This window comes from Synchiropus splendidus, chromosome 19 (assembly GCF_027744825.2).
Source record: "Synchiropus splendidus isolate RoL2022-P1 chromosome 19, RoL_Sspl_1.0, whole genome shotgun sequence".
NCBI classification, from domain to species: Eukaryota; Metazoa; Chordata; class Actinopteri; order Syngnathiformes; family Callionymidae; genus Synchiropus; species Synchiropus splendidus.
The window spans coordinates 8,002,221-8,025,804 of record NC_071352.1 but is presented as its reverse complement, the minus strand read 5'-3'; the positions used below and the strand labels follow the sequence as shown (position 1 = coordinate 8,025,804).

At 42.1% G+C, this 23,584-nt stretch overlaps 1 protein-coding gene across 5 annotated transcripts in view; it reads right to left on the bottom strand.

Annotated features, from left to right (window-relative positions):
• The window catches only part of sdk2a (sidekick cell adhesion molecule 2a), a 160,963-nt gene extending 142,374 nt beyond the window's left edge, over window positions 1-18,589 (bottom strand). For 3 of the 5 annotated variants that reach the window (XM_053851942.1, XM_053851941.1, XM_053851944.1), the window contains exon 1: window positions 18,023-18,589. In XM_053851942.1, the coding sequence (XP_053707917.1) occupies window positions 18,023-18,290 (268 nt within the window). In that variant the 5' untranslated portion in view covers window positions 18,291-18,589. The remainder of the gene's footprint in view (window positions 1-18,022) is intronic. The other 2 variants (XM_053851940.1, XM_053851943.1) reach the window with 1 other exon arrangement.
• Window positions 18,590-23,584: the final 4,995 nt, after the last annotated feature.

The following is a 23,584-nucleotide window of genomic DNA, read 5'->3' as shown; positions in this document are numbered from 1 at the left end:
CTGGACAGGTCCCCAGTCATATCGCTCAGAAATTTTGCACCATCAACTGCATAAAGCAGGAGAAGACAGAAACTCCACACAAAAAGATAGAGTTTCACCAGATGCCTCAAGCTGGAATCGAACCTTCAACCTTATGAGGTGGCATCTCATCGCAGTGTGATGATTCAATTTGAGTTCCCTGCTGTGAGTAAGTGACAGCCTTTTTTTCTGCCTTGTGTTAATCACTCCTGTGAATTCGGGAGGTAATTTCATACAAAAACCAGCAGAAGAAGAGGAACGGGTTACAGTTTGAGCTCAATCTGGACTGGCTAATCCATTGATCCCTCCATTTTACTGTCAGCTGTTTCCTAGCTACCATCAGATCCGCACAGACTTTTGGATTTGCGATACTGTAGACGGCAGAAATCTCCACCCCACTGATGCAGTGCTCACCATTATTTCCTCCATCAATAGCCCACCCCTTAATTCCCGCCCCCACCAAGGCCTCCTCACAATGCCGACAGTCATATTCATTTCTCTTCCCCGCTCCTCTTTCTCTCTTCTTGGCAGCTTTTGTACGTGGCAGACAGACAGGTTCACTTGGAAGCCTCTCTGCACAGAGGATCATCCGAACATGACGCCTCATGCTAAAATATCTGATTCTGATGTTGTCTATTCACGCGAGACACCATGGCTATGCCCCACTTTCATTCTTTGTGCTGAAAAGAGCATTAAACTTTCCGCGGATTCTTTGGAAAAAGACCCACTTCGTGATAATGTGTTTGCGAGCGCGTTTAAAAACTGAAGAAAAATAACTAAAAGACAGTTTTCCTTTCGTTCTCAGTCAACAGGAAAAGTGTTTTAAACTTATTTGGTACCAAATGTATTTTATTTTTAATGGGGACGTTCATGCTGACTAGCTAACTCGAGTCCTGCCTGGCAAAACAAGGAATAAGCCAGATGGTTAAAGCTGCAGCCTCACAGCGTGAAGGTCCCAGCTTTCCGAAACCCTGTCAGTGAGGCAAACCTGAGCCCTATCGGCGGAGTTTGTATGCCTTTTTTGGATCCGACAGACACTCTGATTTCCTCCCACAGAATATAAATATAACTAATGAGTCTAAATTGTCTGTCACTGTGGTTTAGCCGCGTGTGCTAACCTCAGATATCAAGCCAGGCAAGTACAAATTGATGGGTTCCACTACTGTTCTTTCCCTGATTTGAAAAAAATATATTCACATTCTACTATTGCACAAGAAAATTGACATTTTTAAAGCTTAAAATAATCGAAAACTGAAATCCAAAAACCACCCAAAAAGCGATCTGGTGGGCGATAAGCATAACATCAAATCTATCTTTTGAAGGGAAGGTTTCACATTATTCTGAAGGCGGGCACTTTGAAAATAACAAAAAAAAGTCAAGTGTGTAGCAATAGCTTGTGGCGTCATAATTTGTTGGCACTTTCAGCAAATTATGACCAAGCTACAAACATCTCGGTGCCCTCAGGTGCCTCTCTCCCGCTCTCACCGACAAATTAACCCCAAAATAAAACCGACACAACGCAGTCTGCAACACAATAATGTTGTTTGAGAGATGACACAGAAAGATACAGTGGCACTTACAGCACCGGCATGTGGCACCGCGCGCTAATGGACTACATTAGAATATGAATGGTTGACACATTTTTGTCATGTTTCCTGGGATTCTATTCACATTTTATTGTTGTCAGGAAATCATTAATATGGAATATTTTTTTTATGAGATTTTTTTTTTTTTTTTTTTACGCTGTCTACTCCAGATTAAACGCGATATTCTCCTCATGCTCAGTGAGATCCTGCACTGAACTTCCAGAGTCGCATTGCACCAGAGATTTGTGTCCCGAACTCATCCCGCAAGACGAGAGGTAAAACAAATGGTGGACTTCATTTGCGTATTGGCGGACTCATGCTTCATTGTCAAGTACTTTGCTCTCCACCTATTAATCCCTCTGAGCACGGCGAGGAGGAAAGCTGGGTTTTTCTCCATATACAATTCAGCAATTCACTTAGTGCCTGGTTTTATTTTTCTTCCACGAAGCGGAAAATAACAAACACTATGCTTCTGAAGCTCATATTTATGATAAATATTGTGATAATATAGTAGGGCTGCTGTTTATTTCCAGTTATATGTACATCACTTTGCCTTTAGGGATGAACCGTCGCTTTTATTCACCCAAGACGGAAAAGACCTTCCAGTCCTGTCGTATATTTTCAGTCGACAACCTGAAGTGCTTTTATGACGGGAGCTGAGGGGCCGAAGAAAGGAAATCCAGATGTGACACAAGCCGTACAACTGACAGTACGACTGTCAGCTCCCATCACTGTTGCCGACTGTGCCGAAGTTTCAGGCAAGGACGGCCAGCGGAAACATGCACCACCTTCAAGCCCCTTTATCAACAAACTGGTTGAGATTCCAGGGAGGAATGGGTTTATTGATATTGATCCTGCACTCACAATGGCGTCCGATACCGTCTGAGTTGAGATGCAACATCAAAAAGGGGGAGCAGAGCTGGGGAGGAAGACATTCGGAGGAAAAAAAAAAGGTGATTTCAGATGTGGTCAAGAACCGGACAGCAGGGATAGACATGCACTCTGGCCCTAGTCAATACTGTGTGCTTGGCATTGAGATCCAAGTGGGCTCCCAACAGTGGGACTTGTCGGCCTCCTGCCAAGCAGCAGAAACAGCAAACTAAACCCTGCAGATGGAGAGACTGGGATCGGTCCAGGAGAGATCTTACGCTTAGGATGGGATAAAAGATTCAGTGATGCTGTCTCTGCTCATAAAGACGGGGCGATGCTGACCTCTGACACTGGCCCATGCTTGTGCGCATCTTTGAACGTTCTATCTGTCAGGATCAGCTGGAGGATGCAGCTCTGACTGTTGGATGTGAAGGCGGTTGCACTCTGGATGCTGTAACAAACATGTTCTTTATGATTCAGGACCAGCGGTTGTCATCTTCATGGCTCTGCTACATTTAAAGCAACGCCATATTCCCGTCTGTTGACACAGGACTATATCTGTATTAGAGTAATACTCTTGTTTTTCATACTTATCACTGCTTGGTCTCCATTGTATTCACTTGTTTCCACCATAGCACTGATATATGAATCTTCCAAGATAAGAATAGCCGGTGTAGTTGTATTAGAGAGGTGTATTTTCTCTGTATGTTCCAGTACCGAGAGGATTAAAAAACAGCCATTTGGATAGCGGAAACATTCCCCCTTTCAATCCAAATGCTCCTTCAGGCCTTGAAAACAGTTTTCAAGAGCTCCATCAAAGTCCACTTCTGTTATTTAAATTTACTAACCGACACAAAACAGTTCTGTTTGGGCAATTTTCTGCAGCACCACTGTCGAACACTTGCCTTGGCATTGTACTTGCAAGGCCCCCACCAACAATGTGAAGTGCATACGATGGGTTTGCAACTGTGAAGTAACCGCCTCCCACCATCGGAAAGTAGTGTTGCTGCAGTGATATCCTGGATGACGGTGTGCCAGTGGAAGACTGTTTCATTTCTTGTCACAGTGGAATGCAGAGGTATTACATCGAATTGAAATGCCGTGATCCACTTTTATTTTGTATCAACTTCCTGTCTCCAGAAACTGCTCTCCACTACTTCCAGTTGCTTCCATGCCGGTAAACAGGTCGCTGGATTCGTTCCCTCCACTCCTGACGCATTTCTTGAGCTCTTGTTTGTATTTCGATTGTTAGCTAGCATTGACTGCCGCGTGTCTTCCTCTTTTGTGCTCTTCTCTTTCCTTCCTTGTGTGAGTGTGCTGATGTCTGAAGTAGTTTCTGTTCTTATTTCTCCTTTTAACTCTGTTGACGGCCGTCATGCTTTTGTGTGTAATGTTTTTGAACGTTTGGTTTTCTCTCTTTGTCCTCTATCGCTCTGTCAGTCATTGTGTCTATAGTTCTTGCTTTATGAAATAACACAACCCACAAGATCCAAGTCCGATTACCGCTCATTCACCACACACACACACTTGGCTATCCTCCTCATGTTTCCTGACAGACGTACTAGTCTCAGTTTAGCACTTGAAGAAACACCATTCCAGGTCTATGCTCTGCCAGAGACTTGCATTTGCTATTGCTATGTCTCCTGCCATACTTCTCAAAAGCATGCTGTTGTTTTGAGGGCAGGCCCACAAGGAGTCCCGGCAAGCAAGGCAGAGGTAAGATTTGGAATACGGTGGAAAACAAGAGTGGAATTGGTTTAAAAGAGGTTAAATTCATGAAGACCTTCAGCTTAATTTCAGTTTTTCACTTTCCACAAGTGGTTTTGGGTTGCAGCCCCCACCATTACTGAGTGACTGCATTCTTCTACTAATATACTAACGTATATTAAAGACAATGCCAGGGGCCATTCCATATTGTGTGTCATATATGTGGCCCTTAAGGGTTTATGAGCTACATTTTGGCTACTTTCTATTGCTGTTTATTGACTCACAATGCTTCACCGTGGGGGCAGTGTTGCTGTTACGACGCGATATGAAGAAGACATAACAATGCAGTAAATTCTCTGTCCTCCAGACACGATAAATTTAACAGCCGTCTTTTCTGAAAGAGTTACATCACCAATACTTTCACAGTTGCCATGTTGGTTTTGGAGTTGTCTTTAACTCTTGACTCGGTGCTGCTCCCCCTGGTGGATATATTGGTGAACTGCAATATCAATGTAGAATAAATGAGCCTTTACAGTTTCATCTCCTCCGACACATGAAGCTTAAAACGTCTGGTTGCATTCTAGTGAGCACACATAACAGTAAAAGCAGCGAAGTATGCCGCTGAACTGACTAGACGTCTATTAAAAGGAGCCCTTTTCTGGTTCTTTATTAAAACGTCCTTGATAATAGTGAACCAAAAGCCGTCCGCCGAGTTCACATCACCACTGCCGGCAGAGGAAGGACAGGTTATGGAAGTTTTGGACTGTTTTGTTTGATGTCGGAGGATGAACGGTGTTGAATGTCAAACTTTTATTCATGTGAGTGCACAAAGAAAATGGGTTGTATTTTCTTCCCGGGAAAAAAGAGATAACATGTGCCCATCACTCCGCAGTGTCTTCCTGCCGCTTTTGCCGTTTTATTCACAACACAAGAATACACTCAGCAACCCCCGAGAGGGTCGGGCTGAATAAAAGCACAGATTCTGTTCTGCTCACATTATTCCGGGAAAACCATTGTTTCCCGACGCGGCTCTCCGTCGCTAGCCTTTCTGTTGCTTCAATGTTTACATGGCATTGCTCGCAGGCTTTTGGACCAATGTATGGACGATGAATGCGGCTTTCGCCACAATCCCTCTTTCGTCCCCGAAGATGAAAGTAATGACACCACTTTGAGGGACTTTTAACGTCCGACGGCGGTGATTTGCTGAAGCGGCATTTTTTTCAGCTCCCGACAATTAAAGCCGCATTTCGTTTCAAGGTCACGTCGTCTTTCAATTCCAGTCCCAGCTCAGACTCCTTTTGTTTGTTATTGTCAAAGAGGTGTCTTCTTATCCCCAGTCAGATTCATTAGACTGCGAGCCAGAGAGAATTAATACTTTGTCTGTTCCCCTCGCGGCCAATCCCCCTCCTCGCTCTCTCATCTGTAAACAGTAGACACAGAAACCAAATCACTCAGAGCTATGTGATTAAAACCTGCTTCTAAATAAGGGACTGGCCTCCTCAGTCACTGTGTTACTCTTCTTGAAAAATGAAAACAGAGTAGCACGGGTGTTTTTCAAGAGAGCAAGAAGGAGCTCTCCAGAGATTGAGCTTCATCTACATGGGAGAAAGCATTGAAAGAGGGAGTGTCATGACAGTGACGTAGCAGAACCTCCGTCACATAACCACGGAGCATTCCTGGAGTTTCATAAATATGTCAGACCCCTAGCTAACCCTTTTCCTGGATTTCCAGACCTGGCCATAGTCCTGTTCGGGGGCCATGTGTGGAGATTAGACCCTTTATTTGCCCCACAGTGGAGAAACTCCACATGTCAGAAGTTGCTGTTGTGACATTCAACCAGTCACGTTGCTACTGACTTTTCATTATCTTTTCAATTCCTTTTCAACAATTCAAAATACTTCAACTTTTGGCAGTGTTCCACTTCCCCAGATTTTCCACCCTGCACTGTGGATGTTTACGTGTTGTGTCGAAGTTAAAACATGAAAACTTATATTTTTTTCCATCCAGAACTAGTGTATGCAGACTGTGTTTGCCAAGTGATGTGTGTTTATTTATTTTCCTGATTCGTTTTTGCTCTGTTTAGTAGCCATTCAAATGGAATGAAGTCGAGCGACTAGACATTTTACAGGTGCAGAGAACAAAGTCAGTTATCTACATGGCTACTAAGTTTTATTTCTTTTTTTATTATATATATATATATATATATATATATATATATATATATATATATATATATATATATATATATATATTCCACCCTGCACTGTGGATGTTTATGTGTTGTGTCGAAATTAAAACATGAAAACATATGACTCAAATGAAGCTCAAAACATATTTTATGACCAATTTACGCAGAAATCCAAGTAATCCCAAAGGGTCCACCTACTTTTTTTCTTTTGCATCTGTCTTTTTTTTTTTTTAAGAAGGAAATCAGACATCTGAAATGTGTATTAATATTACATGCGACTGACCTTTTTATGATTTATTTTCCTTCAAATTAAAAATGTAAACTAGCATTTGTATTATTAATTTGATATTTTATTTATAATATTTGATATATATGTATTTGCAGCAATTAAGTGCAACCTTCTATTATTATATTTTTTTGTTTGTTTTATTGCTTTATACAAGTACTTCGCTATGTATAAAGAAATGCATTTTCATTTTTAAAATTCTAATTTTTATATATATATATATATATATATATATGTATATATATATATATAGTTTTGTGTGTGAAATGAAGTATATATATATATATATATATATATATATACTTCATTTCACACACAAATCTTTCAAACTATTTGTTGGCCCCTCATGACAGTGGCCTTTTGTAGCGTGGCCTCAGTGGAATTCTAATTTGGCTGCGGCGTCATGTCGTACCTTGATAATTACTTTCTTAGTCACCTTATTGTCACGCAGGATGAATTGCCGCGCAGCGAACAGGACCCCAGACAAAATGACGAACGAGGAAGGATTTGACTTATGGGTTGAAATACTTCCCCACTGTGCTCCCTGCCCTAATGGCGCTCCATTTTTAATTTATGTCTCATTCTAAACCCATTTTAGGCAGAGCGAGTCTGTATTTTCAAAAGAAGCTTTCAGTCTCCCAAAACCTGAGGGGCAGATCTATTTAAATCCCCCCAAGCACAATGACCGGAATGAATTAGAACCTACAGAAATGCAATTTCTAAAAATCCATCCCATGTGGTCGTGGAGCTAAATTATTGATGTTGAGTTCATTGCGTGGAATATAAAGTAAAGTTCATACATGTTTTATTTTCAATGCAACTTTTCGTGAGTGCAGCAGGAGATTTGGAGCAAAGATCTAACAAATATTTAACCTCATTTCAAGGCGCCACAATGAGCTTGTTTTGGCGTCTTAGTCTTAAACCTCAAACAAAGGGTCTTAAATATGCAGTGTTTACTGCGACCGCTGTCTCGCCGACTTTAACGCCAAAAACATTATCAACATTTATGAGATACATTCAGAAAAATAAGCAAGACATTATGAATATTTAAAATAATATTGTTCATATTGAAAGCGAAATTGTTATTTAAAATGTTATGACTTGTGAACATTAAGAGAAAATAATAATGTAATGTTACAGGAGCAATCTCTTTCTTAAAAAGTGAAATGTTTAGTCCAAATATTTGATAAAAAATGGGCTTGTGAGGCTTCATGAAACAGTGTCTTCATTTTCCACTAGATGGCACTCTCTGCTGTAAAATCTTTGGATTTGAACAAGTGTGTTAGAGAAACCCAGATTCATTTTTCAACCAAGAGTGCCTCCTACTGGGGTCTAAAAAAGAGGGCAGTGTTTCATGAAGCTTCACTGGATCGTCACTAGGATTAAAATAGAGCCACATCTGTTCAAGTCTTTCTCCATGCTTCCTTGTCCTCATAGCAATATGCTGCTTAAATAACAGCTACTTAGAGAGTTCATTCATGTTCTTGATCCCTTTTTGTGCTCTCCCAGCTACCTGGGGCAAGAGGCACTGGCAACAGGACCCTTTATATGCAATATATATAATATCCTTCTGTGTCAATTGCCTTGCTTCTGTTTAGTGTATGTTGGTACATTTTGAGAGACAATTTGATTTGACATTTACGTCAATTACAAAACGTAAATTGAAAATAATAATTTAAAATATTACGACGTACATATTTATTTACATTTCCTGATTCATTTTTGCTCTGTTTAGTAGCCATTCAAATGGAATGAAGTCAAGCGACTAGACATTTTACAGGTGCAGGGAACAAAGTCAGTTATCTACATGGCCACTAAGTTTTATTTCAATTTTTTTTAATATTATATTATATTTTCCACCCTGCCCTGTGGATGTTTACATGCTGTGTTGAAATGAAAACTTTTTTATCCAGAATTAGCTGAAGAAATGAAGATCAAAAAATATTTCATGACCAATTTAAGCAGAAATCCGAGTAATCCCAACAGGTTCACAGACGTTTTTCTTTTGCAACTGTATCTTAATGTCTAGTGACTTTTTTTTTTTTACTTACTTTTTATACTATATTCTCCTAAAAAGCAAGGTAGTTTTGGCAGTGTTCCACTTCCCCAGATTTTCCACCCTGCCCTGTGGATGTTTACGTGTTGTGTCGAAATTAAAAACATGAAAACTTGTATTTTTTTCCATCCAGATTTAGTTTAAGCAGACTGTGTTTGCCAAGTGATGTGACTCAAATGAAGATCAAAACATATTTTATGACCACTTTATGCAGAAATCCAAGTACTCCCAAAGGGTCCACCTACTTTTTTTTCTTTTGCAACTGTATCTTAACGTGTAGTTACTTTTATTTGACTTGATATTTTCTCCTCTTTCTATTCCACTTCCCCAGATGGCCTCCTCGACTCCCAGGAACGCCTCTGGTGTTGCTCCTCCGCCAGTCCAAATATCCGTAAGAACCCTCACATCCTAAGTGCTGAACGCAGCACCAGCCAACTCCAGCATGGTAAGTCATATTTTCAGGCCGTCTGACTAATATGGCAGCACGACACATGGTGGGAGACGCGTCTCTTTGCTCCATGCAAATAGCCATTACCGCAGCCCCTTGGGGCAAATGGCAATTACTGGGCGAAGGGTGAATGCCAGCGCCCGCAGTGGCAGCTAATTTGATTACATTTCCATTATGAACTATAAACACACTTTTGCTGCTCGACTAAGCCAATTAAAGGCCTCCTGAAGCTAAGAAATGTTGACACTGCAGCCGCCGTATTGTTCCTCCGCCATCTGATTGTGAGCGTTAGTCACCCTTAAACGGATTTGATTCCTCATCGAACAAAATCACATTCATTTTTGTCACGTTCCGCAGGAGCCGGGAATAAGTTTAAAGAAATGTTCTTGTTCATCGGGCGGGAGGGGAAGGGGAGGGGGCTCTGGCTGTCACTGTGTTTCACCTGAGGCTGTGCAAGTGTCTCGCTGGTCGAGAAAACAGGCGTTTAGTCCAAATGTGAGCGTAGCATCTGTTCACATAACATTTCTAATGAAGCGCTTCTCAACAAAGCACATGTCGCACATGAAGGAAGCTACGGCGCAGTCAGTCCCGTGTCACCCGGCCCCACGCGGGACTCTGACGCAAGTCAAGCTCCTGAAGTTCAGGAAGCGCAATAATTTCATCACCTGTAGGGGATTTAGATTTATTATCTGCCAAGGGCGACGGAGCGTTCGATTGAGGTTGTTGCTAAGAGATGTTTGAAATACAGTCTGTTATTTGCTTCCTACTTCGGTACAGTAACACGCTCATAACAGCCTTTTCTGAAGGCACACATCCACTAGAGATTTCTGTTTTTCTTCAGCTTCAACAATGAAAAGCGCTGAAAATGAATAGTAAAATGATTTGCATTATTCAATAGCAACAGAACTCACCAGATCTATAGCCGATCAACAGTCAATACATAGGCATGGACTGTCAATATTTTCAATCACGAAAGAGAGCGGCAGCAGTGACACTCTAAAGCGCTTCAAGGCCGAAGCAGATTTGTTGTTAGAAACACATTTCTAAATGATTTTAGCTTGAAATATTTTTTTAAAGAAGTGATGGGTTGGTGAGGTTTCATGAAACAGTGTCCTAATTGTCAGTGGCCACCAGGTGGCACTGTCTGCAGTAAAACCACTTCAATGAAACCTCACATCATTTCAAGAGCGCCATCTAGCTACCTCTGAAAATTAAGACACTGTTTCATCAACGTATCAACACTGTTTCATGATGCCTCATCTGCTTATCACTAGCAATTATTCCACATGAACCTTCCATCATAGCTGAAGTTATTTACATTAATATTGTCATCAGTTTAACACGTAATTGAACTCTGTATCAGAAGACAGTGTTCAGTGCGCAGAACACGGTTATATCTACATCAAATGTCATGTTAAACCACAACTTGACAAACAAACCGCAACGTGAAAACAAGACTTTATATAAGAACCACTCTGCTTCGTCTTAAACAGCGGCTCAAATAGTGTGTCGCGGTGCGTTCAAGGACAATATGGAACAAATAGCATCCCACACCAGTTCAGTGTGGTATGCTTTGTTTTCAAATCAGATATGAGACGTGACAGAGTGTTGATGCAGGAAACTTGTGGGGAGCTTGTCGTACAAGGGGAGGAGTCTCCCTCAACTGACAGGTAGCGCAGCCATTGCAAAATAAACTTGACTATACACTGACAAAAGCAACACCCAGCGTACTTCCGTCATACACTGCTAACCCTGGGGCGGAGCCTGCATCTTTCTATACTTCTGTTCTGAACTGAGGGAGGGTCGCAGAGGCAGCGGTCTGATCAAAGAAGCACAGACTTCAACAACCCCAAAAAATTCTGTCCAATTCCTTACCAATTTTCTTTCCAAGTGAGACACAATGTAACCTGACCAGAGAGGTGTCCAGGGGGCGTCTAAGACTCTCTACTGTGACATCCCGAATTCTTGGAGCAAACACTCACCCCAAGATGGTGGCCACAAATGAGGCTATGAGCAGGCAGATGCCGAATCCTCCTCAGAAATCCTCCTCTTCAACTCACTTTCTTCCAACATGAGCTAAAAATTCCATTGGTATTCGCGCCTCCAGCTGGTTGGAGAACACTCTCAGAGGAAGTTGGAATTTGGACGGCGGTGTAAAGGGTCTCCTGGATTCTCCCCCTTGGTCACTGAGCAAGGAGCAAGCTTTTTTATCACTAAGTGAAACTGAGATCCCTCAAGATCCCAGTTCTCTCATTCATATGTTTGTCTCTGAGTCCGGTCGGAACCTTCAGAGAAGAACTCAAAAGCTTCATGAATTGAACATGTGACCTTCGTGCTACGAGGCCGCAGCGTTGTGCCTCTATTAATGACATCATCAGTCAAAGCCATTACTTATTTATGTCAATGTGTCAAAAGCAGAGAGCGTCACGCTGCCAGACCATCGGAATTAAGCAGAGTGACCCGAATGTGCGCGTTAATAAAAAACAGATTAACAGATAAAGCTAAATGTAGTAAACACTTCATGGCAGGGAGTCACAAGTAAGTGGCTCGACTACAGTCATTTCAGCGCTTCCATCAGCGTTTCCATCGACGGGTGATGAAGCAGAGACGCCATCGATTCCATAAAATGTGCATGATATCTCTCTTGATGGGGCTCTTTAATCTCATACGCATCGACTTCTCTATATCTCTCTGTTTGTGTGCGTCACAGATGAAATATGATTTGCCGTCTGCATTAGAGAAGGCAGTTTTAATCACACAAGGATTCCGAGTGTTTTAAACAAATGCTTTTTTTTTTTTTTGTAAGCATGGCGGATTATCGTAAGATTTAAAGATTTGGAAATGGCTGACAGCTGTCAAGCCGTATAATAATGCGGGTCCAGAAAATTATAGCAGCTGCTGGTTGGCGGGACGTCAACGCCGAGAGATCGAGATTAAAGCTCAATAGACGGGAAAGATTCACCGCCACCAAGGACACGCACATGCAAACACCCGCAGACGCACGAGTCGCCTTCTCATAGGTATGAATCCCAATCAATGCAGCCGGTGTTTGTGGCTTCGTGTGTTTGCAGAGCTCCATTTGACGGTTCACTCCACTGCACGAACAACTTTGACAGCAGATGACAAGTTGTTTGGCGCCGCGGCGTCATCGCTACAACAATCTCTGCTTTGATTTGAGTCAACAATATCACACCAAAAATACTTTTTTTTTTTGGATGGAAACTCTTTGTCCTCTGTCAGAGGGAACAATTTGCTTCTTGCCAAAGCAAAAAAAAAATAAAATAAATGACACTGAAAGGTATAGTTTGGTCCAAGTCCTCTTCTTTCTTACATAGCCAGCGTCGATTGCATTAGAAGCTGTCTTCATTTTGAGTGATGGATATGACCAGAGGAAAGACTGAGGAGATGATGTATCTGAGCCCTGTGAATTTTATTTGCCTAAAGGTTTCTGGGCTTCTTTGCATAAGCAATGAGCAGTAAGCATAATGTACTGAAGATACCTTTCTTCAAAGACCACTAAGCTGCTCACCTGCACTCGTATAGGGATTTATCTTTTTACCTCAAGTTTATTTTATCAATATTATTTGGTAGCTTTTGAGCAAGAAGCTCACTGGTAGAGCTGTACCGGTAGCTCCGGAACTCACCCGCAAGGTGCTTGTGCTACAGAAAAAAAAAGGAAATATTTGTGGATCCAAACATCTGTTGTTCACTTCACCCTAAGACTCAAGTTTTCAAGCGATCCAAAAGCATGAATCTCATGACATGGTTTGACAAAAATATTTCCAACCCAGAATGGCGGAGTTAGATAGTCTTGTGTTTGCGGTGAGTAGGAATGGAACGTGGAGTTGAAGAAATGGGGGTTATGTCATCTGGGAGAGCCTTGGAGTAGACGTACAATTTGACCCAGCGGCTCGCCATATTGATCTGAAAATGGTCCTTCACTCATTCAATGCAAGCCGACGAGTAGAAACAAAGAGGCGAACTCCATGACAAACCTTTCACCTATTTGTTTTCCGAACCAGACTGTGAAATGAGTCTTTAAACGGTTGGCAGAGACTGTTAGTCGTAAGTAGAAGGCTCCCCTGTGGACTCAATCAGGTTCTGCACCAGAACAGCCAGCAGTATTTAACACAGCAGGAGCTGCAGAAGGAACCTGCTGAAAAACAAGTACATGCCACCTTCACTTTCCCGGGAGCCTAATGTGCTTGTGTCGCCTAATTTTTGACATCCTTGGAGACTCTCGGCGCTCTGGGAGCAGCTAGAATCTCCAGCTTTATGCACAGCCACAGCCAGTGTGCAAGTAATTTGCAAACACAGATTCCCCATGAGGACAGGATCTTACTTGAGGACACCGCGGGAAAAAAAGAAAAAGACCCCCTGTGAAGACTGTGACAGTTTCTCTGCAATGTAGTAATTGTGCACCATGGAGGAAGTCCTCCTCTGCTGAAAGAGCAGGCAGACTGAGAAGTGAATCTATCACCAATGCTAATTGCGCAGCCGGGGACGTTCCAGGGGTCTGAATAGCGACCGAAGAAAGATGAGAAAGAGGTCTGTTTGTGGAGGAAAGGTAGCACACTCTGGTCATGTTACCTCAAGCAAAGGGATGTTAATAACAGCCAGGAGAACTGTGCCCTGCATAATAAGAGACGGCTGAGACTCCTCACTGATAAGGTTTGAAGCACTTTAGAGCGACCTGTTCACAAACAAACAAGCAAAGGGATTATAGCGCTCTCGCTCTCGTAAGGAGAGTGTTGTGATGTGAGGACAAGGAGAGCAAAGATCCACCCACGAAAGGGAGAATTCTGAATTCAAAAACGCCAAAACAAAAGTGAAAATGTAACCCCTGTTTGGTAATGAATTCAACTAAAGCTCCAAGGGTATTAATACGCTTGTTGTTTTGCATGATCGGAAGAAAGGGTCAATAAATCAATCTTATTTGTTTGGCAGACAAAAATGAATCGGGTTACAGCTTACAAGTGAAATAAAATGGGCAGACATTGAGAGTTAGTTTTGGCTGAGAATGAGGAGCAACGGGAAGTTCCCTGACCGGAGCAGAGTCATCGACTCAGGAGTCTGCAGTCCGGCGCCACCACTGGTCTGAGCTCAGTGGATTAACACCAACACGCAATACAAACAGCAGGATGATAGAGCAACAAACACAACACATGGGATGAAGTCAATGAAGAAGTGGAAAAGTGAAACCACCCAGCTGCTCATAATATGTTTTCATTTTTATAAAAAATGAATGAGGACCACTTCTAAACTAGTTGTCCAGCATCCAGACTGACTCATGAAACTGGGCAATGTTCTGAACTTGAGTCATGAACTCCTCACATCTTTTATCGACATTAAAGCGCTCAACTGTTTTCGCTCGTGCGTCCAAAGTTCCGACACCACAGCTGGTCTCAGCTGCTCCTTCTCGTCTCCAGCCCTCCAGCACACCGCTCTGTTGCTGGAGCTGTGGACATGCGGTCGAAAACTGTGACTTTCAAGCGCTTTGAAACACCTATGATGTCATCGGTTGGATGTGACAAGGCTCAGTATTTTGGAAGCATGATGCTCTTTAGCCTGCTAAAATACATATATAGTGTCTTTGTATAAGCCGCAGGGTTCAGTTGTGGTTTATAGTCCGGAAGTTATGGTCATTTGACAACCTTATGTTACACGTAGTAGTAGCAATGTGCAAAATGGGCGAGCTGGGAGCAGCAGCGTTCCAGAACTTGCCAACACAACAGACACAAAAGGAAAATTGTTGGAGCTTTGACAGAGAGTGATGAATCCTTCAAAAGATTTATGGGTCCGAACAGAGCCAACACTCCATCACCTGATCAACAAACCCTGCAAATTCCACTGAAATCCGTCCCTATAGCTTCATTTAAAATAGGATCCGAGCAAAAGTCAGCCTAATGCAAATCTTAATTTTATACACATCCATAAGTAGAAAACACTGCACTTGTGACTCCTATCATTTTCTGTTACATAATTGTGACTTAAAAACTATGATTCACAAGACTTGTGGAAATGTATTCTCAGAGCAACACAAGACACTACAAAAACAAGGGCCAAATATTACTCTTTTGTTTTGAGGCTTTTTAAATTAAAGTGTTTTATGATGCCAAATACAGAAAAACACCAATATCATTGCGCTCAATGAGCAACGCTACAGCATTCCTCATCTCTTTCTGTTTAATGACTACAATGTCAGATTTTCTTGTAGTAGAACATGGATATTCCGCCGCAGTTCTGCTCGTCATCCTGTAATAAAAACCATTACAATGTAGTGCAAATGGAGGCATGGGGTTAAATGATATTTAATGTGAACATTTATCAAGGCTGATGAGAATATTCATGGCTCAATACTCCGATAAACCACGCAGGATCTTTCATCAATTTACCTTTTTTTATGACAACCAGTGGCAGCTGGTGCTAAATCTTTAAAGGAGGGGGGCGAGGATTTATGGAATTCAATGAGTACTTTTAAAGAAAGTTGGGACCTTATGACTAGTCTTGAATTGGCACAATTGGAGGCCACTGCATAGTACAAAACACATGCTTGTTTAACAGAGAAACGTATAAATAAATGGGTCCATCCTGTGTTTATACGCTGCTCCTCCATCCTACCTGCCGTTTGAAGCCAAATTCAAATGAGTGGATGCTGCTTTAGCAAGAGACTCCTGGAATAAGTCTCCTTCTCTGATGGCACGCGAGTCATGTCGCGATTGAAGATGCAACGATAACAACTCTATTCTGGATGCTTTGAAACCCAGTGAAAACAGATAAAGGTGTAACAAAAGCCCTTCCTTTTCATCTCCAATGTGGCATTTATGCTCCAATCTATCCATAAATACCAACCAACGTGGGACAAACACGGTTTCTGCTTTGTCCTTGACGTATTACTCACTTCACATCAAAGCCCCAACAGCTGTTGCAATCTCGTGCAAATAAATTTCTTAAAAGTACTTTGACAGTATAAGCATGAAGTGTAATTTACGATGACACTGGAGAACAAAGTTTGTGTCAACAATAAGGACTTGAATTAAGAACAAACTTCCATAAAGGTTCAATAATCGAAGTTAAATACAGCAGAGAAATGTGTGTGTTCTACCTTAAAATTAAGTTTTATATTCAGTTATGGATGACAGTAATGTAGTTTGTTCTCTACATAGTGATGGACTCATGAGGCTTCATGATACAGTGTTATCATTTTCAGAGGCCACTAGATGGCACTATTTGCTGTAAACCCTTGAGATTTCAACAACCATTTCAGAGAAACGCCCACAACAAAGTTGGTGAAACAGTCATCCGGATGCTACGCTCAGTAGAAAATACACCACCGGGTAGCACATTTTCGACGCCAGGAACAGAGGTGCTGAAGCCAGCAGATACAGGCTACAGGTAGGGGGCACCCTAGAGAGGGCTCCACCCCGAATAGTGGACAGTATAGTGGAATAGTGGAAACCATAATGAAGAATGAATCCAGGCTTCCGTCCGAGCTACGGTCTTGGGGTGGACTTGAGGTTGAGGTTGCAAGACTAATATATTGCAGCACTCTGGTTTCCTCCCACAGTCCAGAAAAAAATGAATTGATGACTCTAAATTGGGCATCCTGGATCTCCCCCACCTTTGACCGTCATAGCTAGGAAAGACTCTTCTGAGGGTTCGCCGCCACTTGACTAATCGCGATATTGAAAATTCAAAATCGAATTTAAGGACCCACACAGAGGAAAGCCCCCAGCTTCCGCTTATATCCAACATTAAACGGCGGATCTTATTACCACCCTACAGGTCAAGAGGCGCAGGTCAACCGCCGACAACGGCCGTCGGAAAGGTCACACTGACTCCACTGTAGCTCACGCAGTGTCGCCAAACAAACCATGCATGTGAATTATTCATCCACGCACATTACTTGGAGACAGCAAGTGTGCAGACCTGAACATTAGGCAAATGTAATCTGGCCTTCAGATAATGACCTTGCTTCTCTTCCCCACAGCTAGACGTAAATGACTGCCGCCGCTATTAAAGTGACCTGTAGGTACAATCCATCTAAGGAGAGTCGAGACGCCGCACGTATCTCATTGACTTCTGCTATAAAAACACTTGTCATTCACAGTTAAACACCCAGAACTGAATGGTTAACGCAACCCACAAATAATCCTGGTTAATGCTCATGGGAAAAAAAAAAAAAAAAACAGACTGAAAGACGTCTGCATTCATCCAAGCCTCATTCAAGAGCGTGTATTATGAAATGTCATTTATAATTTATCAGCACTTTTAACATTAAGACGCCTGCGTAGATTAATAACTATCAGCGTTATAGCTTTGGAATGCTTATCAATTGCTTGTACTTTACATGGCGCATGTCCGGTGATGTGTTGCATGCAGGGGTGGGGAGTTGTGAGGGGCGGGGGATGTATGTACAGTACTTAGTTTGGCAAACTGAAAGCTGCCTGAGTTAGAGGCACAGACCTCGGCCAGGTGGCAACAAATAAACTCCTTCATAAGTTCGGCCTCACAATAGAGTCAATTCATTTTTAATGCTTCCAACACTGGCTTGTTGGGTGAGCTGAGCTGCTGTCATACCTGCTCCAAGGGTTTAATATCAGAGGAGGGATCACATCCAGCATGAAGAGTTCATGTGACAGAAATGACCAGAAAGCAGGGCTCCGAAGACGCTCCACAAACGCACGATTTGTTATTTCATTGTTGGGGTTCGATGCTTCTAACTTGTGAACAAACATTAACATGTTTGCTATGACTCCTCACCAGGAAAATATGAATCATGAGTTTTGCATTCTGAGCAGGTTCGTTCACGACGCGCACCTGCTGACTCCAGGACAGAGAGGGAAGCAAGACGATGGCTTACCTTGAGCGTCAGCACCGGGCATGGCCATCAGCAGAATCCAGCAGCAGACCCACACCTCTCGGACCCGTCCAAACACGGTCCACGTCGAGTCCCCGGTGCGTCTTTCCCGTCTCCACTCTGGGGACATGTTGCTCTGCCGCCACACGCACTCCGCAGCGGGTGAACAGCCCTGGCTGGATCCACTGGTGGCTGAGTGACCGTGGGAGGAGAGACCAGCAGGCTGCGTCAGACAGACTGGTGTGGGGAGTCCGCGGACCAAGTCCCGCATGAGCGAGGCGGAGTCAGTCCAATTGAATTTGCTCGCCTGTCAAGTGTGCGAGACGGACTCCTGACATCACCCACTTCCGAAATTTCCAATAAACCTCGGCCGGCGCGGGGATGTGAATCAGCGCGTCCCCGCGGCGAAAGTTATTTCTAATGATTTCACCCACAAACGGCTCTGTCAGAAACTCCCCGAGGAGCGCGGCTGCATTAGTTCCACCTTCTCAACTGGACCTGGAAGCTCGATCACCGCTAGAAATGGACCCGTATCCAGACGCGATTCGCTCCGTGTGCGTCGTTAGCGAGCTTTCATTACGCACGGAGGCAGTTTTTGTGAATTGAGCCGGTGATGCGCGCTCAACTTGTGCCAAGTGATGCCCGTGTTCTCTGTGCGCTACTGCCCCCCTACGGCAGTGGGTGGAACTAAACTGTGCATAGTATGTGCTTCAAAGTTCTTTGCGTCAGGACGCATTCATTATCATGGAATAACAGAAAACTCGCTTGAAAAGTGATAAAGCGAAGTCTATATCATACAGTATATTATGTTTCTTTATGCTATGTATTGTGTATTTCCAGTGCGCTTCTACGGTTAATCACCAGATTTGAACGGATTTTGAAGCCCACACACTGTACATATATTTTGGGTTCCAACTCGCTCACATTAACAACAAGAGATTAGGTTTTCATTCAGCGCTTTAATATTGAGTCTGAGTCTAAAATGACACACAATTTACGGCAAAAAAATCACAGCTAAAGTATCGCTTAGATCAAATTTAAACCTTCCTTTCAACTTACTTTTAAGTCCATGTTATTTTGTGCGGGTCAGTTTTCAATCCTGTCCTCTTTATTTAAAGTCCAGTTCCCGCTAAGCTCTACTTGGTTGCGTTTCACTCCAAAGGGATGAGGTGCAGCCACTCTTGAGTATTGCTAGAAACGGAAATTAGAAACAGACAACTCTCCATTTTCCAAAAATAATTCCGTATAGACATATCTGTTCAGAGAAAACATTTGTCAATCTTGGTATATCTGATGCCACTGCAACTAGTTAAGCGAGAAGCCCACGTAAGATGATCAGAATCCAGAAAACACCGACAACACTCACCCATTCCTGCACCTCCAAATAATAGAGGAGCTGTACTTGATAACACATGGCGCCAACATAAATACTGCTGCTACTCTGAAAGAATCTGTGGCAGACGCAAGTTCTGTTCCGTCAAAAACTCAGAAAAAGGGCGAATTCTCCACTTGGGTATAAACAAAGGGATATTTCTGTGTACTCAAATAACGTCTATGTCTAAATAGGGTCGGAATGCACGTTGAGGATATAAATAAATAAATAAAAGAATTAGCCTTCCTACCTTCTTTCGGGATTAAAGCGTCAGAAACAACAACGTCAACACGTAGTTAAAAGGGTGAAAGGTTTGTTCAGTGCCAGCTTCACTGACAACCCATTCCCCACGTGGGTTGGCTATAAGCTAACCAGTGCACCATGGCTCTACACGGCTGGACTGACACTGGAGTTTCCCTCCAAAAGCCGATGACTGTCCATAGACTATCACTTCCCTGTGGACATTTCTTTTACCCATTTGATTTGAAAGGACTTTTTGATTCTTAGAACTGCAATGAAATATCCTTAGATATCATTGACTTTTGTCACATTTTTTAACGTTTTTTGAGCTGTTTTAAAGCCTATATTTCATCTGTTTCATTCCAACTGGTCTTGCATCTCACAGACTCTGGCTGAGATTTATGAGTACGTTTCTTTGTTTTGTTTTTGTTTTGTTTTTTACCAGTGGACTAATCTCTATTTCCTCCATTGGGACTCTACTCATGAAATGCTTTTGCGTGTCACACACACTCTCACAACACTGACACGTCCGACCTGAATCCAATCCACACCACCCCATTGTGCAGCTTTTTGAGATCGGGTATCAAAACAAACCGTTCTCTGCTGCCAAAAGTGGTGTGTACACCAACAAAATGGTCCAAATTTAATGAGTTATTTGCAGATTCAGGCATTTTGCTGCCAGAACTTTCTGTTACACAACCAACCTGTAAAACATTGAACATCAGCGTGGGATCAAATCTTGTAAACAAATGAGGATTTGGCCCCAGTTTAAATTAGATGGAAGCGACAGACTCACAAATGTATTGTGTTGAAGGGACAAATACTACAAGTACACAAACAGTTCTTACACAAATGCATTACAAACATTATTCTATTCCACTGATGGAGCTGCAACAATTAACATCACAAACACTAACTGTGATTTAACAATTGCAAGCGACTTGAAATATTAAACCGCCGATGAAAATGCAACGCAGAAAACGCCATTGTAGACTCCGGTAAACAACCGAAAGCCATGTTCTTCATTAGCTCGGTTGAGCGTTTCGTCATCCTGACTCTAATATTATCCCCGCAGTGAAGGAAGCAGCGGATGAAGATTTATGGAGTTAAACTGTGTTCTAATTCTTCAGAACATTTCCACGTGATTTCAATTAAACAGCGAGGAAACCGACTGCAGGAAGTGGGGCTGCAGCAGCAGCTACACACATCGATGAGGGTGTTTTGGTCAGTAAATGGAGGCATGTAGACACAACCCTCTGAGAAATACATGCGGTTGAAGGTAGGCTTCAAGACATGAGGTGATGTCTTATTTACTGAGCGTCGATCTGTTGACTCCAACATCTGAGCAGGTAAAGAATAGTTTTCAAAGAGCCACTTCCTGCATCGACAAGCTTGACACTCTGCCCTTGATACTGTCGCATCTTCCCCTGTGTCTCTCACGTCCCCGAACTCTGATGGCTAATCCGCCAGTGTTCCCTCCCGCCTCCCCTCTTCTGTTTTTCAGCCCCTCGTGCACCACCTCCCTCCCGATAATGATGCGCTGATTACCAGGCTCTCAGCCCAGCAGATTGCTCTCCAGTCTCATTCGCATGCAGTGGAAAATTGCCGCTGTCTTGGCGCGCCCTCCCCGCGGTGAGACGCAGGCAGGTTGACATTAGCAAGCGGCTGGAAATGCTGCTCGGGCAACAGGGCAGGTGCTAGTTCCTTCTCTTTTTCAGTTTAATGAACGTCGCTGGTGCGGAGGAAAGTGCTGGCTGGTGTGTTTGCAAGCGCGGCTGTTTTTAATCTGAAACTGAGAGGCACATTGTGTTGTTGTTGATCAAAATGTGAGTTTAGTTAGAAGTTAGAAGAAGAAAAGTCGATATTTAAGTGATGCTCAGCTCATTGTATGAGGTCATGTTCCGCCATTTAAGGAGGCAGTTGAAGGGTTGAGCTGTGAGGTTTCTTCAGTTGCAGACTCTGCCTCTCTTGAATACACTACTGTAGACGAAGATTTTTACCTCTAAAATAGGCACAACTTTGTGTGCGCTGTGGGCCATCTAGTGATACAACATGATACGTGTCTCTCTCTCTCTCTGAAAGTCAAATACAGTTACCACCAAACACAGTAGCAGCTGCAGCCTTCAACAGAAATGCGGAATTTATTTTGAGTGATTTTTGGTGGTAACGGCAGTTAGCAGGTATAGCAATATATATATATATATATATATATATATATATATATATATATATATATATATATATATATATATATATATATATATATATATATATATAGTATAAATAGATAATGGAAACACCTTAAAGCTTTTTTAGCTTTATATTTTCTATCTTTATCTTTTAGCTTTATATATATATATATATATATATATATATATATATATATATATATTTTTTTTTTTTTTTTTTTTTTTTTTTTTTTTTTTTTTTTTGCTTAATTTTCGGTCAGTTAGAATCAAGCTACACCACGAGGCTAATGTTAATACTATTACAATTTAAATCTGAGTTTAAGTTGGAAATTGTATCTGTCATTTCATTCAATTTATTGATTGATTTTTTGGGTGAATTTTGGTTGACTATTGCTATAAAAAAGCACAAAGTTTTTTTGCTAATTTCAAGTTAGCATTAAGATAAACCACAAAGTTGCCTCATCTATGAAATGAAACAGCAAACTAAAGAAGAAATAGCAAATAAAGGCTAGAAATTATGAGATCAAGTTGCTCATTTAATTTTTTTTTTTTTTTTTGGCGGAGGGGGTGACTTTTGTTGCTAACAACATGCTAGCATGTGTTGCATTGAAAAAAAAAAAAAAAAAAAATATATATATATATATATATATATATATATATATATATATGAAATAAAACAGCAAACTAAAGCGCTGTCAAATAAAAGCTAGTAATGTTGAGTTTGCTTATTACAGTATTTTACTCTTGAGTTTAAGTTGGAAATTTTCTGCAACAAATAAAAAGTAAAGTGTCACCGCTGCTGACGTCAACAGTCTTCCAGCACACAAGCGACAACACACACTGACTCTGCATAAATCCTGACGCCTCATCTGCTGTCAGATTCTGATCCTCCGTCAGCAACAGATCATCAGCTTTCCAGCCCTTTTCCTCCAGACTCCTTTAAGCTCCAACAACAAATTGAAACATGAATAATACACCCAAACTTCTGCTGGAAGACGCGGAGCAGCTTCTCGGCAGACGTCAGAGCACAACGTGATCCTCGCAGAACGTCCCTCAAACTGATTTTAATGCGTTTAAATGAAATTCCTTTAGGTTTTCCTTCTTATAAGGCTATTAATAATTCAGGTGGCTGCGAACAGCAGAGTAATAACAAGAGCGCAGAGTGAGACAATCCTCAGACGGCACCTAAAAAACGAAACTTCGCTTGGATACAGAGCTGTGAAAAGTGAGGCTTGGATCTCACGCAACGTTACACCTGCTAATTTGCATACGCCACCAAGCTGGACTTCTGCGGAGCTATTTGTGGAAAATACATAATGATAAGATTGACTTGGGACGCTGCGAGACAGGTGTGTGTGTGCCATCACACGCTTCAGTGAGTTGGATCTGTTTGAGCCTCGTACAGTACATACTGGTTTACATCTATTATTGTACTTCACTGTTGAGCTTTTGTTGCCTATGTGTGTACAGTGTGCGTTTTGAGTCATTTAATCGCATGCAGTATTCTATGTGAGACTATATGAGTATGAGAGTATAGTTGTGTGTACATATATGTGTCACTAGGTTTGTTTGCTAAGAGTGTGAGTTTAGTATTTTTCTTTTTCCTGAAGTGTAGCAGTTGTTGAGTTGTGAGAATAAAGTGTCCTAGTGTGTTCATGTGTCCATTTTTTGGTGTGGATGCCAGTGCCTACAGCCTTGTTTGCGCGTGTTTGAGGACTTGCACATATTGTGAGTACAACTACAGAATGTGCAGGAGTCGAAGTG